The sequence below is a fragment of the Curcuma longa genome, chromosome 8 (assembly GCF_044706935.1).
Source record: "Curcuma longa cultivar G26 ecotype Majalengka, Jawa Barat chromosome 8, ITB_CL_G26_1.1, whole genome shotgun sequence".
Classification (NCBI taxonomy): Eukaryota; Viridiplantae; Streptophyta; class Magnoliopsida; order Zingiberales; family Zingiberaceae; genus Curcuma; species Curcuma longa.
Window position 1 is genome coordinate 12,664,668 of NC_133868.1, and position 18,143 is coordinate 12,682,810.

An 18,143-nucleotide genomic window follows, 5' to 3' on the forward strand; every position below is an offset into this window, starting at 1 on the left:
TGTTGGCTAGCAAACAGTTACAATTGAGATCTACAAATGATTTTTCTCTTTTCCTCTTTTGATTGAGCATGCATCACATTATCAATATTGAGGGTCTCAATATGATTGAGCATGCATCACATTCTCTCAAACATAGCATGAGACGAAGAAGCTATAAAATCAATATGCAAAGAAATGCACATATTTTTCCTTGGTTTACCCTTTTCTAATTATCAAATTCTTCATTGACCAATGTCGAGATATTAGATGAATTAATATCATTCAAAAAAAATAATAATAATAATATGCCTTATTTGTTGAAGGTGAATACTCCAACCAATAAAATTAAAATTAAAAAAAATCAACGATTTTGACTTCCAAATTGTGTACCCGAATACTCCAATATACATAATTGATAAGATCTCATCTTTAGATATGAATGTTTTATCTCATCTCGTACATTAATATGACATTCACATATCTGTTTTCTTTTTCCTAGATTTCATTCAATATAAGTAGAGGATGACTGATGATCGTCGTTAGGAGAGAAAATTGAAGGAATTTGGACATTAGAAATCTTTTACTAGATTGATGTTACATTGTAGAGATTATAAGAATTGAAGTATTTTCATTAATTTAATGATCTCTCTTCTTAAAGAAAGATGATATTAACATTTTTTCTTTCTTTGCAATAGATTGCATTTTGAAATAGTTCAAATTATATCCCTAAATAAGTAAAAACAATAGCAATTAAATAAATAAACAAGTAATAATCAATCAATGACTCAATTACTTTATTGAATAAGCTTAAATAAAATAAAGATTAGCTCACTTTAGCTCTCTCTAGCACAAACTAATAATTTTTGCCTTTTTCTTAAAAAATAAAAATATTATAGAAAAAAATCATGTTGCATAATATTTTTATGATTTAATGGGAATATTTGCTTTCGTTGCGACGTCTTGTTCTCCTCCTCTTCCTTACTCCATTGTCGTCGACAAAGCCAATTACCTTCCGTCGTCTCTGAAAGCAACACCAACACGCCTCCCAGTCACAATAAGGGAAAAGGAGGGGTGAAGGAGGCGAAGATAAAAAAAAAAGTCCTAACCCTAATATGTATATAAAAAACTTATATATAATAAAAAAATGGGTTAGGCTATAGTCTAGGGCATCTCCTCCTTGGATCCATCTCTATTGTAGCCCTTAGGTCATTCGACTATTGTAGTGCAGCTATCACTTCAAAGACTTCTTTCGATTTTCTTATTGTAACATCAGTCAATTAAAATTCTTCATTGGTGAGCTAATCATAGATTGTTGCAATGCAACTGTCACATCAAGGACTTCTTTCGACTTTCTTATTGTAGCATTAGTTGTCTAACCATAGATTAGTAGACTACCTAGTTGATTCTCAGTAGTGAACTAGAACTCCAACTGAGATTGTTTTAATGATTGAGTCTCACCTAAATTGAGATCCACCCTCCTAAGGATGCATGTCTCTTAACTCCTCACAACTCACATATCAAAGTTTGCATTTCACAGCTTGATTTCGACATCAAGGTTTTCTTCCATCAAGTTACTTATCTCTCAAATGCATTGAGTCCTCAGTTTGCTCCATATACATCGTTTCACTTATGTAATTCACCTTTTTCTGACTATCACTAATGTTGCACCTTGATGCTCCTCATCTTATAGTCTCTTAGAAATCTCATACTATCCTTATCTGATATCTAATGAACCTCGAGCCACTTAGGCGACTAATTCGGCCATGTCATGCGTCATGAGCTACCCAACACCATCTCAATTTATGGCTATTATCATAGCTGTCACAAATAATGTTGAAGCAATTTTTATGATGTTTAAGTAATTTTGACCAAGTTGATAAAATATTTTTTTTGATATAATAGTGCTCCATGTATAATAATTTTAATTAAATTAGAGCAATTTTACTTTATGCTGTAGCATAGCTCTTACAATAACACCAAAATGAGGTGCCCTTTTGATATATTTTAAAAATGGAGCATGCTTTTGACGATGCTGAAAAATAAAGGGCACCTTTTTGATTTTTACCCATAAAAATTGACATTTGTTTTTCTTATATATTTCTTTTGAATTACCCATCAATTTCAGTAAAGCAAGTCAAATGAAAGTTACAATCTCAAGTTACACCAACTTATTTTGAATCTTATCAAAAGATTCTGAGTTTAACTTAATAAAAAATCTACAATTATTCTTCAGGCAACTTCTATTGCATCATGTTCTGCAACTTCTGTTGCGACCCACACTCACTCATGTCACCAACTTGTGTTATGTTTTGGATCTCCTTTCAAGAAATTCCAATTTGCTCTAAAGATCAGTGTTCAATAAAAATTTGGCAGGTTCAGATTTTGCTGTGCATCCATATTTGAAGGAACTGTATTTCCTGTGGACTCCAGTCAGCTTGCCAGTTCTTGCATTCTGGTGGAAGTCTACCATGAACCTAGAACACTCACTAGCATGCAAACAAGCATGTGTTAGAGTTAGAATCATCTGGGGGTCAGAATGAGGAATTCTTAGCGTTATTTCTATGAGATCATGAATTGAAGATGAACTGAACACTCACAGCAGTTGGTCCTCTGAATAGGTAGTGTGCATCTCACTAGTTCTATTCCAGCATTTGTACCCTTGGAGAGTACACTGCGCAGTGTATATTGCGGCAGCAGCCAGCAAGGATGGTTGGAAGTTGAGCATTTTGTACTCAACCAGGCAAAGCTCTATGATGAAAAATGAAAGCAGCTCAAGCTGGTTTTGGAAAACATGCGAAGTGATGGCGCCATGAGAACAACGGCTGTCATTTTGCAAATACAGTACAAGTTGTTGATGTTACCCAACGGGAAGAAGTTTTACCTTCTTGTCAGACTCAGCTGCCTTGAGAAATCTTCTCATAAAAACGTAAGGTGTTGGCACAGACATGTTGAATTGCAAGGTGTTCAGGATCAGTACTTCCTGTTCACAAAGACAAAGCTGCATTTAGATAACACGAGACAAAATGGACCTTACGCAGAGAAAAAAATGCAATGAGAAGTTGCAATTATCCAAAAATAATTCTAAAAGACAAAGCGGACAAGGAGTATATTACCATTTCTAGGATTTCTTCCCTTGTGTAAGCTCGATCAGAGATGAGCACTAAATCCTGTACCACAGGAACAGAGACTTCCTCATATTTGCAAGCAAGAAGCATGGCTGTAACGCCAACCAGCTGCAGCTTCTTTCTGACAACAGTCTGCCTTGCCAAGAATCTATCTATAATGTTCACAGTCAGAAAAAGTGTCTCATCCATTAGTTCAAATTTGTAATGAACCTGTAGAGAAAGATTGAAAGTTAAATAGGGTTACCAGAACAATTGGAAACTGGACTAAATAGCCATAGAAAAAGTATATCTAGTGAATCTTTGATACCTCTATTAGCCAGTCAACCAAAATGGCTCTCATTTTTTCATTGATGTCAAACTGTTGAGACATGTAATCTGGGCTTACACAACTTGTAACCTGGACAGTTGTTAACGAAAGCATGTAAACAAAGACTACTAAGTATGCCAAACGTTCCTAAAATTTTAAAGTAATTTTGCAGGCACTAAACTTTTCTGAGGCCAGTTTAATATGTAATGCCAAATCTTCCTAAAAAGGTATATATATTTGGAACGCAGCTATGAACTCATACAAAATCTGGGGGGGAAAAGCAGGATGTGCAAGGAATTTTTGTATGATTGTGGATAGAACTTCACCTCAGTTTTTCTGTAAAAGGTATATATATCTTCTACATACTCAACGACTGCAAGTGGATTAGTTGAATCACAGCTGTCAATATCTGGAAAAGAATCTAGGATGCGATCTTCCATTTCGACATCCTTGAGGCCAGATTGATCCTATATAGAAGGCAATTTATGTACGAAAAGAAAAGGTTCGTTCAAGAATATTATGTATGACACATCTGCTCAAAGCAAAAAAGAAAAGAAGAAAACAATGAAGATAAATTCAGAACAAACCATTTCTTCCATCTCATCAACCATGGTACCATCCTCTTCTATCTCAGTACAAATATTCAAACAATTTGAACTGGTGAGTAATGATTCGGGTTTTTTTTCCTGGTTCTCTTTCCCAATTCGCTCATTCTGTTGTTAATTAGACCACTTATGAAATTGAGTTCTCCATTGAGAAAAAAAGGCTTTTTATATTAGCAAAAAGCTTTAGCGGTTGGTTGGTAATTGTATGCAAATTTACCTGCTGAGAAGTTTGTGGTTTACTTGCCAATGTCGCTGCAAATTTCCTGACAACAATCGATCCAATTAAAACTACATAATATGCAAAAAAAGAAAAAAAAAAGAGTGGAAAAGCTAAACAATGATTCAAATCAACCTTGTCACTGGCCGTCGAGCTATATATGTTGTATTATGCTCATGCAAACCACTCTTGCTGCTAAAGGAAAAGCGAGGAATACCAATAAGATTGGTAGGAGAAGGCAATTTAATAAAAGAAATTTGTTTCCCTTTTCATTCATACGTACTTCTTGCTGATCGCACAAGCATAGGGTGGTTCACCCACAAGATTCCTTATATCCCGGAGTGCTCTTCGATTGCCCATATCTACAAAGTCAAAGAGAAAAGAAATTTAGTCCTCTTCAGCTAAGTGACTAAAATTCCAAGATTGGAATCTTGCCACAGTAGACCCAAAGAAACAAAATTGCTCGAAGAATTTCCCTCGTAAGTAAAAGAAGAGAGGAAGAACCTTGCACGACTGCAGGTTTCGCCGCGCCTCGTCTAATCTCACCAGCTCCTTCCATCTCCGCTTGAAATCCGTGAAAGATAACAAAGATCCGATCTTTAGGGCCGATCTGGAAGTCTCAAAGATTGATCGAGCTACCGGAAACCACCGCAAAGCTGGGGGATCGATTGGCGAAGAGAATAAACAAGACCTAGAGCACCAAGTGGACGGACGCGACCTCGGTACTCGGATCTGCCGCAGTCGGAAGCAGTCCTCGCAGGCCTCAGCTGGCTGTGACTGTGAACCCAACTCGGTAGTAGGTGAGCAAGGGCATGAATCGAGTGTCCACTGCTTCAACACTCTTTCTGTGTCTGTGTCAAAGTGGCGAGGGCAGATAAAGAGGGGCGAAAGGGGAAAAAGTAGAAGGGAGAAAGAAACGGGAGGGTGAGCGGATGCTTTGCTTGCCTGCCATACTGCCATGGCGGATGGAGCCAACGGCTAGTCAATCTTGGCCGTTGATCTCCTTTGGACGACGTAGACCGTTGCCAAGGGCACCAACGGATACCTTGGTTTTCAAATTTTCAGGAAGGAAGGAAAGGGTTAAGAGTAATGTCTCCTCTAGAGCTAGATCTAGGGTTTATTAAGTCCTTTATCTGATCCTCTTTCCCGTTTATTTTTTTTATCTATTTTTGCAATACCATAATTTCAGTTTACAAAAAATTTAATTTAATTTAATTTCCTTTTGACAAAATACTCACCTACTATAATCCAATTTAGACTCGTGTCGATTCTACATGTGTTAATGTCGAATTTAAATTTTTTAATTTAATTATTTTTTTTATCATGCTCATATTTTCCCACCTCGGTATGCTCATACTTCGCAATCTAGCACGTGCTCATAGCTAGCTAGTAATCTTGTGCTTGTATTTTGGCCCAAATAAAAATATAAATTATTAAATAAAATTTTGATGTATTTATATTTGTCACAACAATAATATATTTACATATATAAAATATGAGTGAGACAGTGAGAGTGTTTTTGAGATGGATAAGGTAGATAACATAAGTCTTTTTTTAAAACAAAAAAAGGAATTTATCTTAGGGTGTTTTGGTCATTTTAGGAGTGTTTAACTAAAATATCATTTTAAAATAGTCAATTTTTAGCTATTAAATGGAGAAGATATTTAGGGTTTAGGGTTTTTGAATATACTAGGGCGACTTTGGAGGTTTTGAGTTTATGCTCGACCTAATTCATGCCATGTTTAGCATGCAAGGGCAACCAAATGTTGGTAGAAGCTAGCAAGTTGAGCTAAAATCATATATATCCCGTGAATTTTTATTCTCTTATGTAAAAAATATATAACTTTAATATAAGTCTACTACCAACTTTGTAGTAAAAGGCGGAATCCGTTATCTTAACGGTTCTACACGATCGGTTTTATGATCATGAGGTAAATTGAAAAATTACAATTGACCACTACGGAGGAAGACATTGTCTCGATTTTATTGAGATTCGATCTTTGTCTACTGTAGCAAGTCTGTCCCGTAATAATCAATTCAATAATGTCATGAGGACAAGTCTACCACCAACTCAACTCATCAAAATGTATTGCTTGAAGCTAGGGTAGGTGAAGGTCGGTAACTGTAGACTTTCAGAAATTAGGTTTTCCAATGGTTTGGATCGGTCTTTTAATTCAAAAGATGGACTGAAGTGGAGAGATCAGATCAGATTAATTGAGATGTTCAGACCGTTGTCGTTGTAGGGACCGTGAAACAAAAAAGTGCGGTGGAACAGATAAAGGACTGAATCGAATTGAATGATGGTTTCATTAATTAATTAATTAATTAAATGATGCGTTCGTTGGGGTAGCAATATATATAATATAATTAATCATGCATTCTTCCCATCTTATAATTAACTAATTAATTTATGGTCGATGATCAATCCTTCATATATCTAAATTTACATCTGCATTCAAATTTTCTGATACTGTAAATCAAGCGTAAGTGACAGCTCTCATCTTCCTCGATCGGCCCTCCTTTTCCAACACTGCACTGCTGCATGTGGCGGCGGAGTCTTCTTCATCCCCAACGGAACATCAAGAAGCAACCACCTTCTTTTGAGCTACACACACTACCGTCGCCAGCCGCATAGAGGTGTCGAAGCCCGTCGTCGTCGTCGGCGGCGGCGGCCAACCAAGCACCTCCAAAATCTCTTTGATCATAGCTAATGGCAATCAAGTGCCGATTCTTAGAGCAGCCTGCGTGCGGCGGCCATCCTGTCGCCGAAAGCTACGGCTACTTCTTCGTGAAGAGGAATGAAGGAAAAGATTAATGGGTGAAATTTAAAAAGACACCACTATATAGTGGATATGCATGCGGCAATTTAACTGAATCAGAATTTGACACGCCCTCCCATGGCAGCATGGTACAAATAATCATTACCCTGAGAATAATTAAATTAGTTATGATGGAACAAAATTACTGAAGTAAGTATAAATTGAATCTCAGCGAAGTCGAGACAATACTTTTTTCCATCGTGACCAACTGTAGTTTTTTGATTTATCTCTTCACAGATGTATCATGGAACCGACCGTGTGGAATCGCTGGGGTGACGGATTCCATCTTTTTTGTTGAAATGGTACAAATAACTATGGCCACATGAGGCAATCTATTGTGGCTTCATAATTGTTGAAAAATAAATTTAATTATGGATAAAAATGATGTGGTAGCGATATGGATCAAGTGAAAAGTTGATAAGATAAGAATTAGTGGAGATAAAATAGATGAGATGGAAAGTTGATAAAATGGTCTAGATTCAATGTATTTGAGGATAGTGTTTATCCTTTTAGGCCTATAAATATGTAATATTTGTACGAGATTGAACATGAAAAAAAATAAGAGTAGTTCATCTATATTTCATTTGCCTTCTTCCACGAAGTTTTCTTTCCTTCTTCTTCCAACAAAGTGGTATCAAAGCCATGTCGATGCTTCCTATCCCTCGTCTTGCTGACTTGAAGTATGGTAACTGGGTATCCAAATGAGTGCTTTACTTGAGAGCGAAGGCTTGTGGGATATTGTTGAAGGAGGCTATAAAGCACCTCAAGAAGGAGTCGACCAAACAGAGGCACAGAGGATGACAATGGCGGAACAAAAGAGAAAAGATAAGAAAGCCCTTTTCTTTATCTATAAAGCTCTTGATGAAGCTACTTTTGAGAAAGTAGCCGAAGCTACAACTTCCAAAAAGGCATGGGAGATCCTACAAGTAGCATACAAAGGTGATGAAAGAGCAAAAAGTATTCGCCTTCAAATCTTGAGAGGGGAATTTGAATCGTTGGAGATGACGGAGTCTGAAAGTGTATCAGACTACTTTACAAGGGTATTGGTTATTGTCAACCAATTGACAAGAAATGACGATGACATTGAAGATAGTCGCGTCGTAGAGAAAATTTCTAGGCTCGTTAGAGCCAAGGTATGACTATGTAGTTGCGGCCATAGAAGAATCAAAAGATGTGAAAAATATGAAAGTACAAGAACTATTAAGCTCTCTACAAGCTCATGAAGCAAGAATGCAAAGAAGACGAAGAGAGCCTTTGGAGCAGACTCTACAAACCAAGCTTACGATTGTTGACCAGAAAGAAGAGTCAAAGATCGAAGGTTCACAAGAAAACGGCGGTGGCCGTGGTGATTCCTGTGGACGTGGCCGAGGTAGAGGTCGTGGCAGGGCTTTGCTCGAGGCCGAGGAAGAAGTAATGACAACAATCAAGGTAGAGGCCAAAGGTATGACAAAAGAAATGTAAGATGTTATACTTGCAATAAATTTGGACATTATGCAACGGAATGCCGCTCTAACAATGTACAAGGAAATGCTAATTACGCATCAAAAGAAGGCAATGACAATGATGTGGTTTTGCTAGCAAGAAAGGATGGAGATTCCACAAACAAGAATTTGTGGTATTTAGACTCCGGGGCAAGCAATTATATGTACGGGCGTAAAGATATGTTTGCCGAGTTGGATGAAACGGTGAATGGACAAGTCTCGTTTGGAGACGCTTCCAAAATCCAAGTAAGAGGCGTTGGTAAGATTCTCATCAAACTTAAAGATGAAGCTCACACATACGTCACCAATGTTTATTATGTGCCCGACATGAAAACAAATATTATTAGCCTTGGACAATTGCTTGAGAAAAGCTTTGATATGCAACTAAAAGATGGTAGTCTTCGTTTGAGAAAGCAAAACAAACTTATTGCTCATATTCCTATGTCTAAAAATATGATGTTTTCTCTTGATATTAATCATGTTACTGTAAAGTGTTTAAGTGCATGCATAAAGAATTGTACATGACTATGACATATGAGGTACGGGCATGTGAACTTCAGAGTTCTAAAGCTTCTTTCAAGCAAAGGAATGGCGAATGGTCTTCCTCGTATTAATGCTCAAGAGGATATTTGTGAAGGGTGTGTTCTTGGCAAACACCCTAGAGCAAGCTTTCCGAATGAATTGCACAGTCGAGCAAAGAAGCCTCTTGAACTCATTCATACAGACATATGTGGGCCAACCACTCCGGCCTCCTTTGGAGGCCGTCGATATTTTCTATCCTTTATTGATGATTTCAGCAGGAAAACTTGGGTCTATCTTTTGATGAATAAAGACGATGCTTTTGAGAAGTTCAAGGAATTCAAAGGATTGGTAGAAAATCAATCCAGCTATACTATCAAGGCATGCGGTCAGATCGTAGTTGTGAATTCACATCAAAAGAATTTAAAAAATTTTACAAAAATCATGGCATCTGGAGGTCTTTAACCGCACCTTACTCCCCTCAATAAAATGGAGTTGTTGAAAGGAAGAACTGAACTATTCTTGATATGGTTCGAAGTATGCTAAAAACGAAAGAAGTGCCTAAAGAATTTTGGGTTGAAGCGGTAAACTGTGCAGTGTATTTGCTAAATAGATATCCTATAAGGAATCTAGAAGGAGTTACACCTCAAGAAGCATGGACCGGATACAAGCCCTGTGTATCTCATTTGAAGATTTTCGGATGAATTGCCTATGCACACATTCCGGATCAAAGAAGAACGAAGCTTGATGACAAAAGCTTAGCTTGCATTTTCATTGGCTACGAAGCAAGTGTCGGATCGGGTTGGACCGGCTAGAGGGGGGTGAATAGACGGTTAAGCAAGGTTGTAGGATAGACACTCTGTTTTAAAAAAAAACTTAGTTGCAACTTAGTCATTGCTTTCAAGACAATTGACGCTCAAACAAAACTCCTTTAAGCGGAGAAGCCTTTACAATCACTACAAAAAAACACTGTTTTAGCAACGAAATTTTGCAACAAAAAAAATTCGTTGCAAATTTGCAACTAATTTTGCAACGAAAAAAATATTCGTTGCAAATTTGTGTCGAAATTAGCAACGAAATATAATTCGTTGCCAAAATAGCAACGAAAAAATTTCGTCGTAAAATTCGTTGCAAAAAATATTTTCGTTGCAAAATTCGTCGCAATATTTCCAACGAATAAAAAGTTCGTTGCGGATTGGCGACGAAAAAACTTTTCGTCGCAAAATATAATAAATTAGCGACGAATCAAAAATTCGTCGCCAATCGGCGACGATTATTTTTCGTCGCCAATTGGCGACGAGTTCGTCGCCAATTGGCGACGAATTACTTTTCGTCGCCAATTGGCGACGAATTTCGCCAATTCGTTCGTCGCAAATTGGCGACGAAAAATAATTCGTCGCCGATTGGCGACGAAAAGTAATTCGTCGCCAATTGCGCGACGAATTTAGCGACGAAAATAAGTTCGTCGCGAAATTTGACTATTTTTTCCCACCTTCCCGTTCGTTATGAACCGCAATATATATCTTAATTTATAACTGATATTTAATGGAATAATACATACACACATGGACAACCTATTTCTTTTAGAATGTCGTACCAGATTTTATTAATAATTTTTTCTGAATAGGTTGGGGTCAGTCGAGTGCTATAATCCAAGGAATGATGTATTGACACATCGTAGCCTATTTTGCTATATAAGAAAGGAAATCTAACTAGTTATATACTGAACGGAATATACGCTATTAGTAAAGGAGATGATAGCCAAGATTCGTTAAAAAATAATGGAAAATGCATTTTAAACATGATTGGGTAGCTTAGTCGACATTTGGCGACGAATACATTTTCGTCGCCAAATTCGTCGCTATTTGGCGACGAAGTAATATTTTCGTTGCAGATTGGCGACGAAAAATATTTTCGTTGCCAATTAGCAACGAATTTGGCGACGAAAATCAAATTCGTTGCCAAAATGTCGACAATTTGTAAGATAAATGCCCTCTTCAATCCGAAAATAAATTTTTTTTAGGTTTTTTCAATATCTTTCATGTTGTAGGCAGTTCGTTGAAATGAGAATTATATTCATACATGGTTTTAATATTTATTTTAGGCCGATATAGGAAAAGAATGGTTGTATACTAATCTTGGATTTAGATCTCCAAAAGCTTCAATCCTATTTATAGATTATGTTTGTTTATTGTGAAGTTATTTTTTGATATGAATCGATTTCAAGAGATTTCGCGGATGTTTGGATTGAATGATGACCATAAGTCAGAAACTGTTTTGAAGACTTATCATGTTATAATGATAGACGGAGAAATGTATAGTCAAGTTTGCGACAAATTTAGCAACAAAAACTCATTCGTTGCTGAATTTGCGACGAATTTAGCAACGAAAAACTCATTCGTTGCTGAATTTGCGACGAAATTTAGTTCGTTGCAGATTAGCAACGACTTTAGCAACGAAAATTATATTCGTTGCTAATTTGACTAAAAATTACCCGCCATTTTTTGTGGTCAAAATGAATTCTCTTATATTTTGTAACTATCCCATTATAAAGACATCATAATAATGTTGTCAAATAAATTAAAATATTTTTAAAAAATTGAATAACATTAACAAATTTCGCATTTCAGCTCCTTCTTTCATTTGATAAGATAGTTAAGAAATGGACACCAGATGAATTGTGTTATCTTTTCTTAATCATTTTTTGTAAATAATTAATAAATTAAGTTTCTAACTGGTTGTATACTGAACGATATATACTCTAATGGTAAAGGAGATAATAATCAAGATTTGTCATAAATTGCGTTTGTGGGTTGAATATATATGAAGTGGATGATAGTGAAGATAGCGACGAAAATAAATTCGTTGCCAAATTCGTCGCCAATTGGCAACGCAAATAAATTCGTTGCCAAATTCGTCGCCAATTGGCAACGAAAATAATTTTTGTCGCAGATCTGCGACGAACAAGTTCGTCGCAAATCTGCGACGAAAATTATTTTCGTTGCAAATCTTTAATCGATCTTCGAATCGATTACCAAACATTCTGTGGAAAACGAGATATCCCACAGAACCCACCGTAATCGATCGCTCGATCGATTACGGACTTAGGTACGAATTTATGATATTTAATCGATCAGTTGATCGATTAAATAGTGTCGTAATTGGCGACGAAAATAAATTCGTTGCCAAATTCGTCGCCAATTGGCAACGAAAATGATTTTCGTCGCAGATCTGCGACGAAAATCATTTTCGTTGCAAATATAAGAAATCTGCGACGAAAAATTTTCGTTGCAAAAAATTTTCCCAAAATTTTTACCCGGGAGAAAATTTCCCCCAAAAATTTTCAATTGGCGACGAAAAGATTATTTCGTCGCCAATTTGGCGACGAAAAATTTAATTCGTCGCCAATTGGCGACGAAACGTTTAATTCGTCGCCAAATTTGCGACGAATTTGGCGACGAACTGGTTTTCGTCGCCAAATACCCTAACTTAACGATTCACCCCGATCCCCTTTCTCCTTACTTCGCGATTTTTGCTGCTGTCGCCACCTCCCTTGCTGCCGCCGCCTTCGTCGGTTCGTTGCTGCCGCCGCCTCCCTTGCTGCCGCTGCCTTCGTCGGTTCCTTGCTGCCGGCGCCTCCTTGCTGCCGCCGCCTCCCTCGCTGCCGCCGCCTTCGTCGGTTCCTTGCTGCCGGCGCCTCCTTGCTGCCGCCGCCTCCCTTGCTGCCGCCGCCTTCCTCAGTTCCTTGCTGCCGGCGCCTCCTTGCTGCCGCCGTCTCCCTTGCTGCCGCCGCCTTCCTCGGTTCCTTGCTGCCGCGCTTCCTCGACTCTTTCTCTCGGTACGACATTTGATGGATGCGTGTAGATTAAATTGTTCCCGAGATCCTTCTCTTCTTTTTTTGTCAGATTGTTTGAGATTTAGGGCTTTCTCTCTTGCCGATTGCTTCTGCGGTGAGTTGGCTGCAGAATGTGTTTCCAAAGCGCAGCAATTTGTCCTTGAGGAAGATTGGTTTTACCGTCGGTTGATGGTGTTAATATGATTTTTGGAACACTTGTGAAATTATGTTAGCCTCGACAAACCGTTAAAATGCTATTTTTTTTGCTTGTGTTAATATGTTTTTTTTGCCAGAGACGTCCAGAAACATAAAAGGCAAGCTAGTTTGTTGAAGTATTGATGCCTTGCTTGTGTATGCACGTCATGAAGAATTGTTTTAGGAGCTTTATAGGATTGTTATCACTGTTCCAGGTAGGATTTGATTTGATTATATTGATGCGATGAGTGATATTTGATTTTACCTTTTAAATTTCACACTTGTCATGCCCAACTACTTGGGGTCAGCTAGTGGATTTAAATGACCATTTTAGTATAATGATTTTTATCCATTCTCTTTTCATGTGCCATTCATAATGGTGGATCCTTAACAAAGCCTGTCATATGGATTGGCTGAGATTGCTTTTTTCCAATTCAGTTTTATCCAACTTTCTTGGTGATGGGTATTGGCCTTCATTAGATTCAGAATGCTTCGTATATTTTTTTTATTATTTATTATTCTTTCAGTAAATAAATATTGTGTTTGATTTCTTTTAATATGTTATTTTCAGATGCGACGCGGTCGACGGAGTTCTAGCGGGCATGCACCCACAGCCCCCACTCCTTCAGGTGGAGATGCCTCTCCTTCAGGTGTAGCTGCCACTCCTTCAGGTGCAGCCCCTTCTCCCCCAGATGCACTCCGAGGCGCCTCTCCTTCTGGTGGAGCCCCCTCTCCACCAGGTGCATACCCCTCTACAGGACCTTCCCATCACCCAGGAGCTGGGGAAGGTCCTTCGACTGTGCAGTCGTGTGCAGATACACGACCGTTCATATCCCCTGTCGGCGATTCGTAAGTATTTTACCTTTAAAATTTTGTCAATAAATATATTGTTTTATAATTATTTAACATCATTTATCTGATATTATATATTTTAGTTTTACTGATCCTGTCAATGTTATTCACGTGATTAATCGAATCGTGAATAACTTATGGCGAGGGGATTCCATGAGTTATACGAGCACTCCAGATTCCACCAGACAGTTGTGGTGGACTGAATTTAAGGTAACCTATATATATTTTCATTCAATTTATTATATATCCTCTAGTTTTATTAAATAATTTGTTTTCATTTCAGCGCTCTTTTACTTGGGATCCGAGTGATGAAGTTGAAATTCGACGCATTTTTAAGAAAAAATGCGGTGATCATATTCGGAATACCCTCAATCACGCCAAAACAAGAGGGAAAAAACCCCCATTCATCACGGATGAAAATTGGGTGCGGATTTCTCAATTTTGGGAATCCGAAGACAGTCGCAAGAGGAGCAACCAAAATAAACAAAATCAAGCTTGTAATTCTGGTGCCTTATCTGCGACGTACGCGGGCGGCTCAATCAATATTGATGAGCATACACGTAGATTGGTAAATTCTTCCACCTATTTTACTTTTATTTTATTTCATATTATTATTAATTATTTCTAACAATGTTTTTTTAGGTAAAGGAAATGGGGCGAGATCCTGACTTTATTGATACTTTTACTCGCACTTTTCAAAAGAAAGACAAGACCTGGAGTGGGGACAGAGCAAAAGCTATTAAGGTTTAAATATTTATCTAAATTTTATTATATTTTATTTATCAAATATTTTAATATATTATTAAATATTTTGATAATACAGGATAAATATGATGAGCTCGAGCTAGCACGAGTTTCAACTGCTAGCTCTGAAGGTGATGGATCTGAGCCCTCAGTGGGTAATGATTTGAGTCTATGGCTGGAGGCCACTGGGGGAGACAAAGGTGGTAGAAGGATATTGGGTATGGGTTCTTTGGGGAGAACCTATAGAGCTGCTGGTTCATCTTCTATCACTTCCCCAGCCGTGACATCTCAGATCCACAGTTTGACTGAGGAGGTAACCCAGTTGAAAGGGTTACTTATGCAACGAGATGAAGACATGAGGCAACGAGATAATGAAATGAGACAACGAGAAGAGCAAATGAGACAAAGAGATCGAGAAATTAATAGATTGCGCAGACAACAAGACGTGCTCTTCCGACATCTTCAGTTGTCGTTCCCTCCGGGTGATGATGACGATGACGACGACGACGATGATGGTGGTGGTTCTTAGCTGATTTTTTGTGTATGAAATTTTTATAATTATTATTTTATTTATCATTGTATTACATCTGCAAGTTACTAATTTATCTAATTTTTCTAACCGTGTTTATTTTTTTTACAGTTTTTTTGAAGAGAAGTCAGAAGAAGAGGTAATTTTTGACATAATTAACTTATATATTTTAGTTATAATTTTAAAAATGATACTTTCTCTTTTTTATTTTTCGTATACAGGAGAACAACAGATAGTGACGGAGAAGGAAGTAGAGTCTCCGGAGCACGATGATGGATTTTCTTCTATTTGTTGTTACCTCTCTTCACCCTTTTATTATCTGATGATGTATTAGGATTTATATGACTTGATGTAGCTGTTTGGAGTTTAGTTTTGTATTTGGATTTATGACTTGTTTAGATATTGTTAATATTTGAGATTGATGGTTGTATATGGAGTGTGGATGTATGTATATTAGGATTTATATGATTTGGATTGATTTGTATATTGTGTGCAGGTATATTGATTTGGATTGATTTGTATATGGTTGTATATGGAGTGTGGATGATTGTATATATTGTTGATTGTGTGCAGGTATATTGATTATAATGTATGTATCCTTCGGGATGAATAACAAATGAATGGGGCATGGAAATTTTTTTTTAATTTGCGACGAATTTTGCGACGAAAATGAAATTCGTTGCAGATCTGCGACGAAATTTGCAACGAAAACGTAGTTGTCGCAATAGTATCGTAAGTTACTGTGTATCGATATATTGCGACGAAAATTTTTTTCGTTGCAAATTTCGTCGCCGATTGGCGACGAACAGATTTTCGTCGCTGATCAGCGACGACATTATTCGTCGCCAATCGGCGACGAAAAGTTTTCGTCGCCGATTGGCGACGATCGTCGCCAATAATATTCGTCGCCAATCGGCGACGAAAACAATTTCGTCGCCGATTGGCGACGAAAATTGTTTTCGTCGCCGATCGGCGACGAAAACAGTTTTCGTCGCGATTGGCGAAAATAATTTCGTCGCCGATGGCGACGAAAATTATTTCGTCGCCGATTGGCGACGAAATTGTTATTCGTCGCCGATTGGCGACGCGTCGATTGGCGACGAAATTATTCGTCGCCGATTGGCGACGAAAAGTTTTCGTCGCCAATCGGCGACGAAAATAATTTCGTTTGGCGACGAAATTATTTTCGTCGCCAATCGGCGACGAACTCAGCGACGAATTAATTTTTTCGTCGCTATTTTTACCGACGAATCACCGAAATTCGTTGCAGAATTCTGCGATGAGTATTTGGCGACGAATTTTAATTCGTTGCCAAATTCGTTGCAAAAAATTCTGCAACGAATTTTTTTAAGAAATTCGTTGCAAAATTCGTTGCAGAAGGCTGGTTTTTTTGTAGTGTGTTACTATCGATATACATGCTCTTAATCCCAATATAATAACAAACACATATGCTTAGTATGTACTTCTTTGATTCATCAAAGGGTGAGATTTAGAGCGATAGATCAAAAGGCCCGATGAGTTGGGAAGTAATATTATATACATGGTGTGTTGTTGATTATAGAAGGAAACTGTGTCCTATAATCTAGGTTGATGATGTCCCCTTGAGGAGCTCATAAAGGATTATCATGTAAACACTGCAGGCGGACTTAGTTCCGCATGATAACAATGGTTGAGTGGTACTACTCTTGGATTAGAAGTTGATTAAATTCGAGTTGTCAGTAACTCATTTAATTGACAGACATACGATATCTTAAACACATGGTGATTAATGTACTTGTAGTAAGAAGGAGCCCATAATATAATATGGGATTGGTGCGGTAGTGCAATAATAAATCTTTAGTGGAATAAGTTATTATTGATGGACTTAAGTTGGGTGTTCAGGAGGAACATAGGAAGCTTAAGCCCATCAGGAGACCAAAATCAATTTCTCCTCTAGGTCCCTGCTGTAGCCTCTGGATAAAACCTCGTATCCACCTAAGAAAATTATCTGGATGAGATTTGATTTGATTAGAATCAAATCTAGATGAGATTTGATTTGATTAGAATCATAATTTTATCTCTTCCGCAGACAAAATTGGTTATGATTTTTCTAATCAAATCTGGATAAGAAGATTTGATTTGATTATAATCATACCAAATTTTGTGAGATGACATAACTATATAAAGGGGGGTTTAGGGGAGGCAAAAGAACAGACAACAAAAGATTTCTCCTCCCCTCTAGGGCCGGCCAAGGAGAATCAAAGTAATTTTTTTTGCCTTCCGCCGCCCACCCTCCTTCTTCTCTTCTCTTCTTTTGTGGCCGGCAATCCAAGCCCTCTCTTCCTTTAGGGCCGGCGGCCAACAACAAGAAGGAGGAGAAGAGAAAACTAGAAGGAAGAAGAGCTTGCTTCATTGCTTGCATTCTTGCCATCGGAGAGAAGAGACTTGGTGGAATCATCTCGAAGGATCGTTGTCCACACAACGTTCAAGAAGAGGAGAGGATATACAGCAGAAGATCGAGAGGTCTTCAACTCCTTCTAGACATTCCGTTAAGAATCTAACTTGTACTGATATATGAACTTGTATGTTTAAATGATATTTGGAACTTGTATGTATTATAATGTGATTTCGCAAATATCATCATGGCAGATATTGTACAGGAACAAGTTGATGATCATATTGTGCTAAGAGTAATTGATGATAAGTATATTTTATTATTTTTTAAATAATGATATTATTGATCTATTTTCATATAGTCTTTTTCTGTCATTTTTAAACATTGAAGATTCTTTTTTCATAGAGTTTTACTCTATATATATATGTCCACATATATCACTTCAAAGCACAAAGAGCAACAATGCATTACTAAGTATACATTGGGGCACATAGACAAGGAGACAAAAAATTTCTACTATGAAGACTTTTGGCAAGGAATTTAATATGTTTAATATTGTATA

General features: G+C 37.5%; 1 protein-coding gene across 1 annotated transcript; it reads right to left on the bottom strand.

Moving 5' to 3' along the window:
* Nucleotides 1–2,320: 2,320 nt before the first annotated feature.
* On the bottom strand, nt 2,321–4,792 carry LOC141833452 (G2/mitotic-specific cyclin-2-like). The gene is made up of 11 exons (XM_074720901.1): nt 4,738–4,792; nt 4,517–4,595; nt 4,369–4,428; nt 4,234–4,279; nt 3,999–4,124; nt 3,738–3,878; nt 3,412–3,501; nt 3,093–3,314; nt 2,861–2,959; nt 2,577–2,755; nt 2,321–2,465 (listed from the first exon to the last, which is right to left on the bottom strand). Exons 1-11 carry the CDS (start codon nt 4,790–4,792, stop codon nt 2,321–2,323), a joined length of 1,242 nt encoding a protein of 413 aa, XP_074577002.1.
* Nucleotides 4,793–18,143: the final 13,351 nt, after the last annotated feature.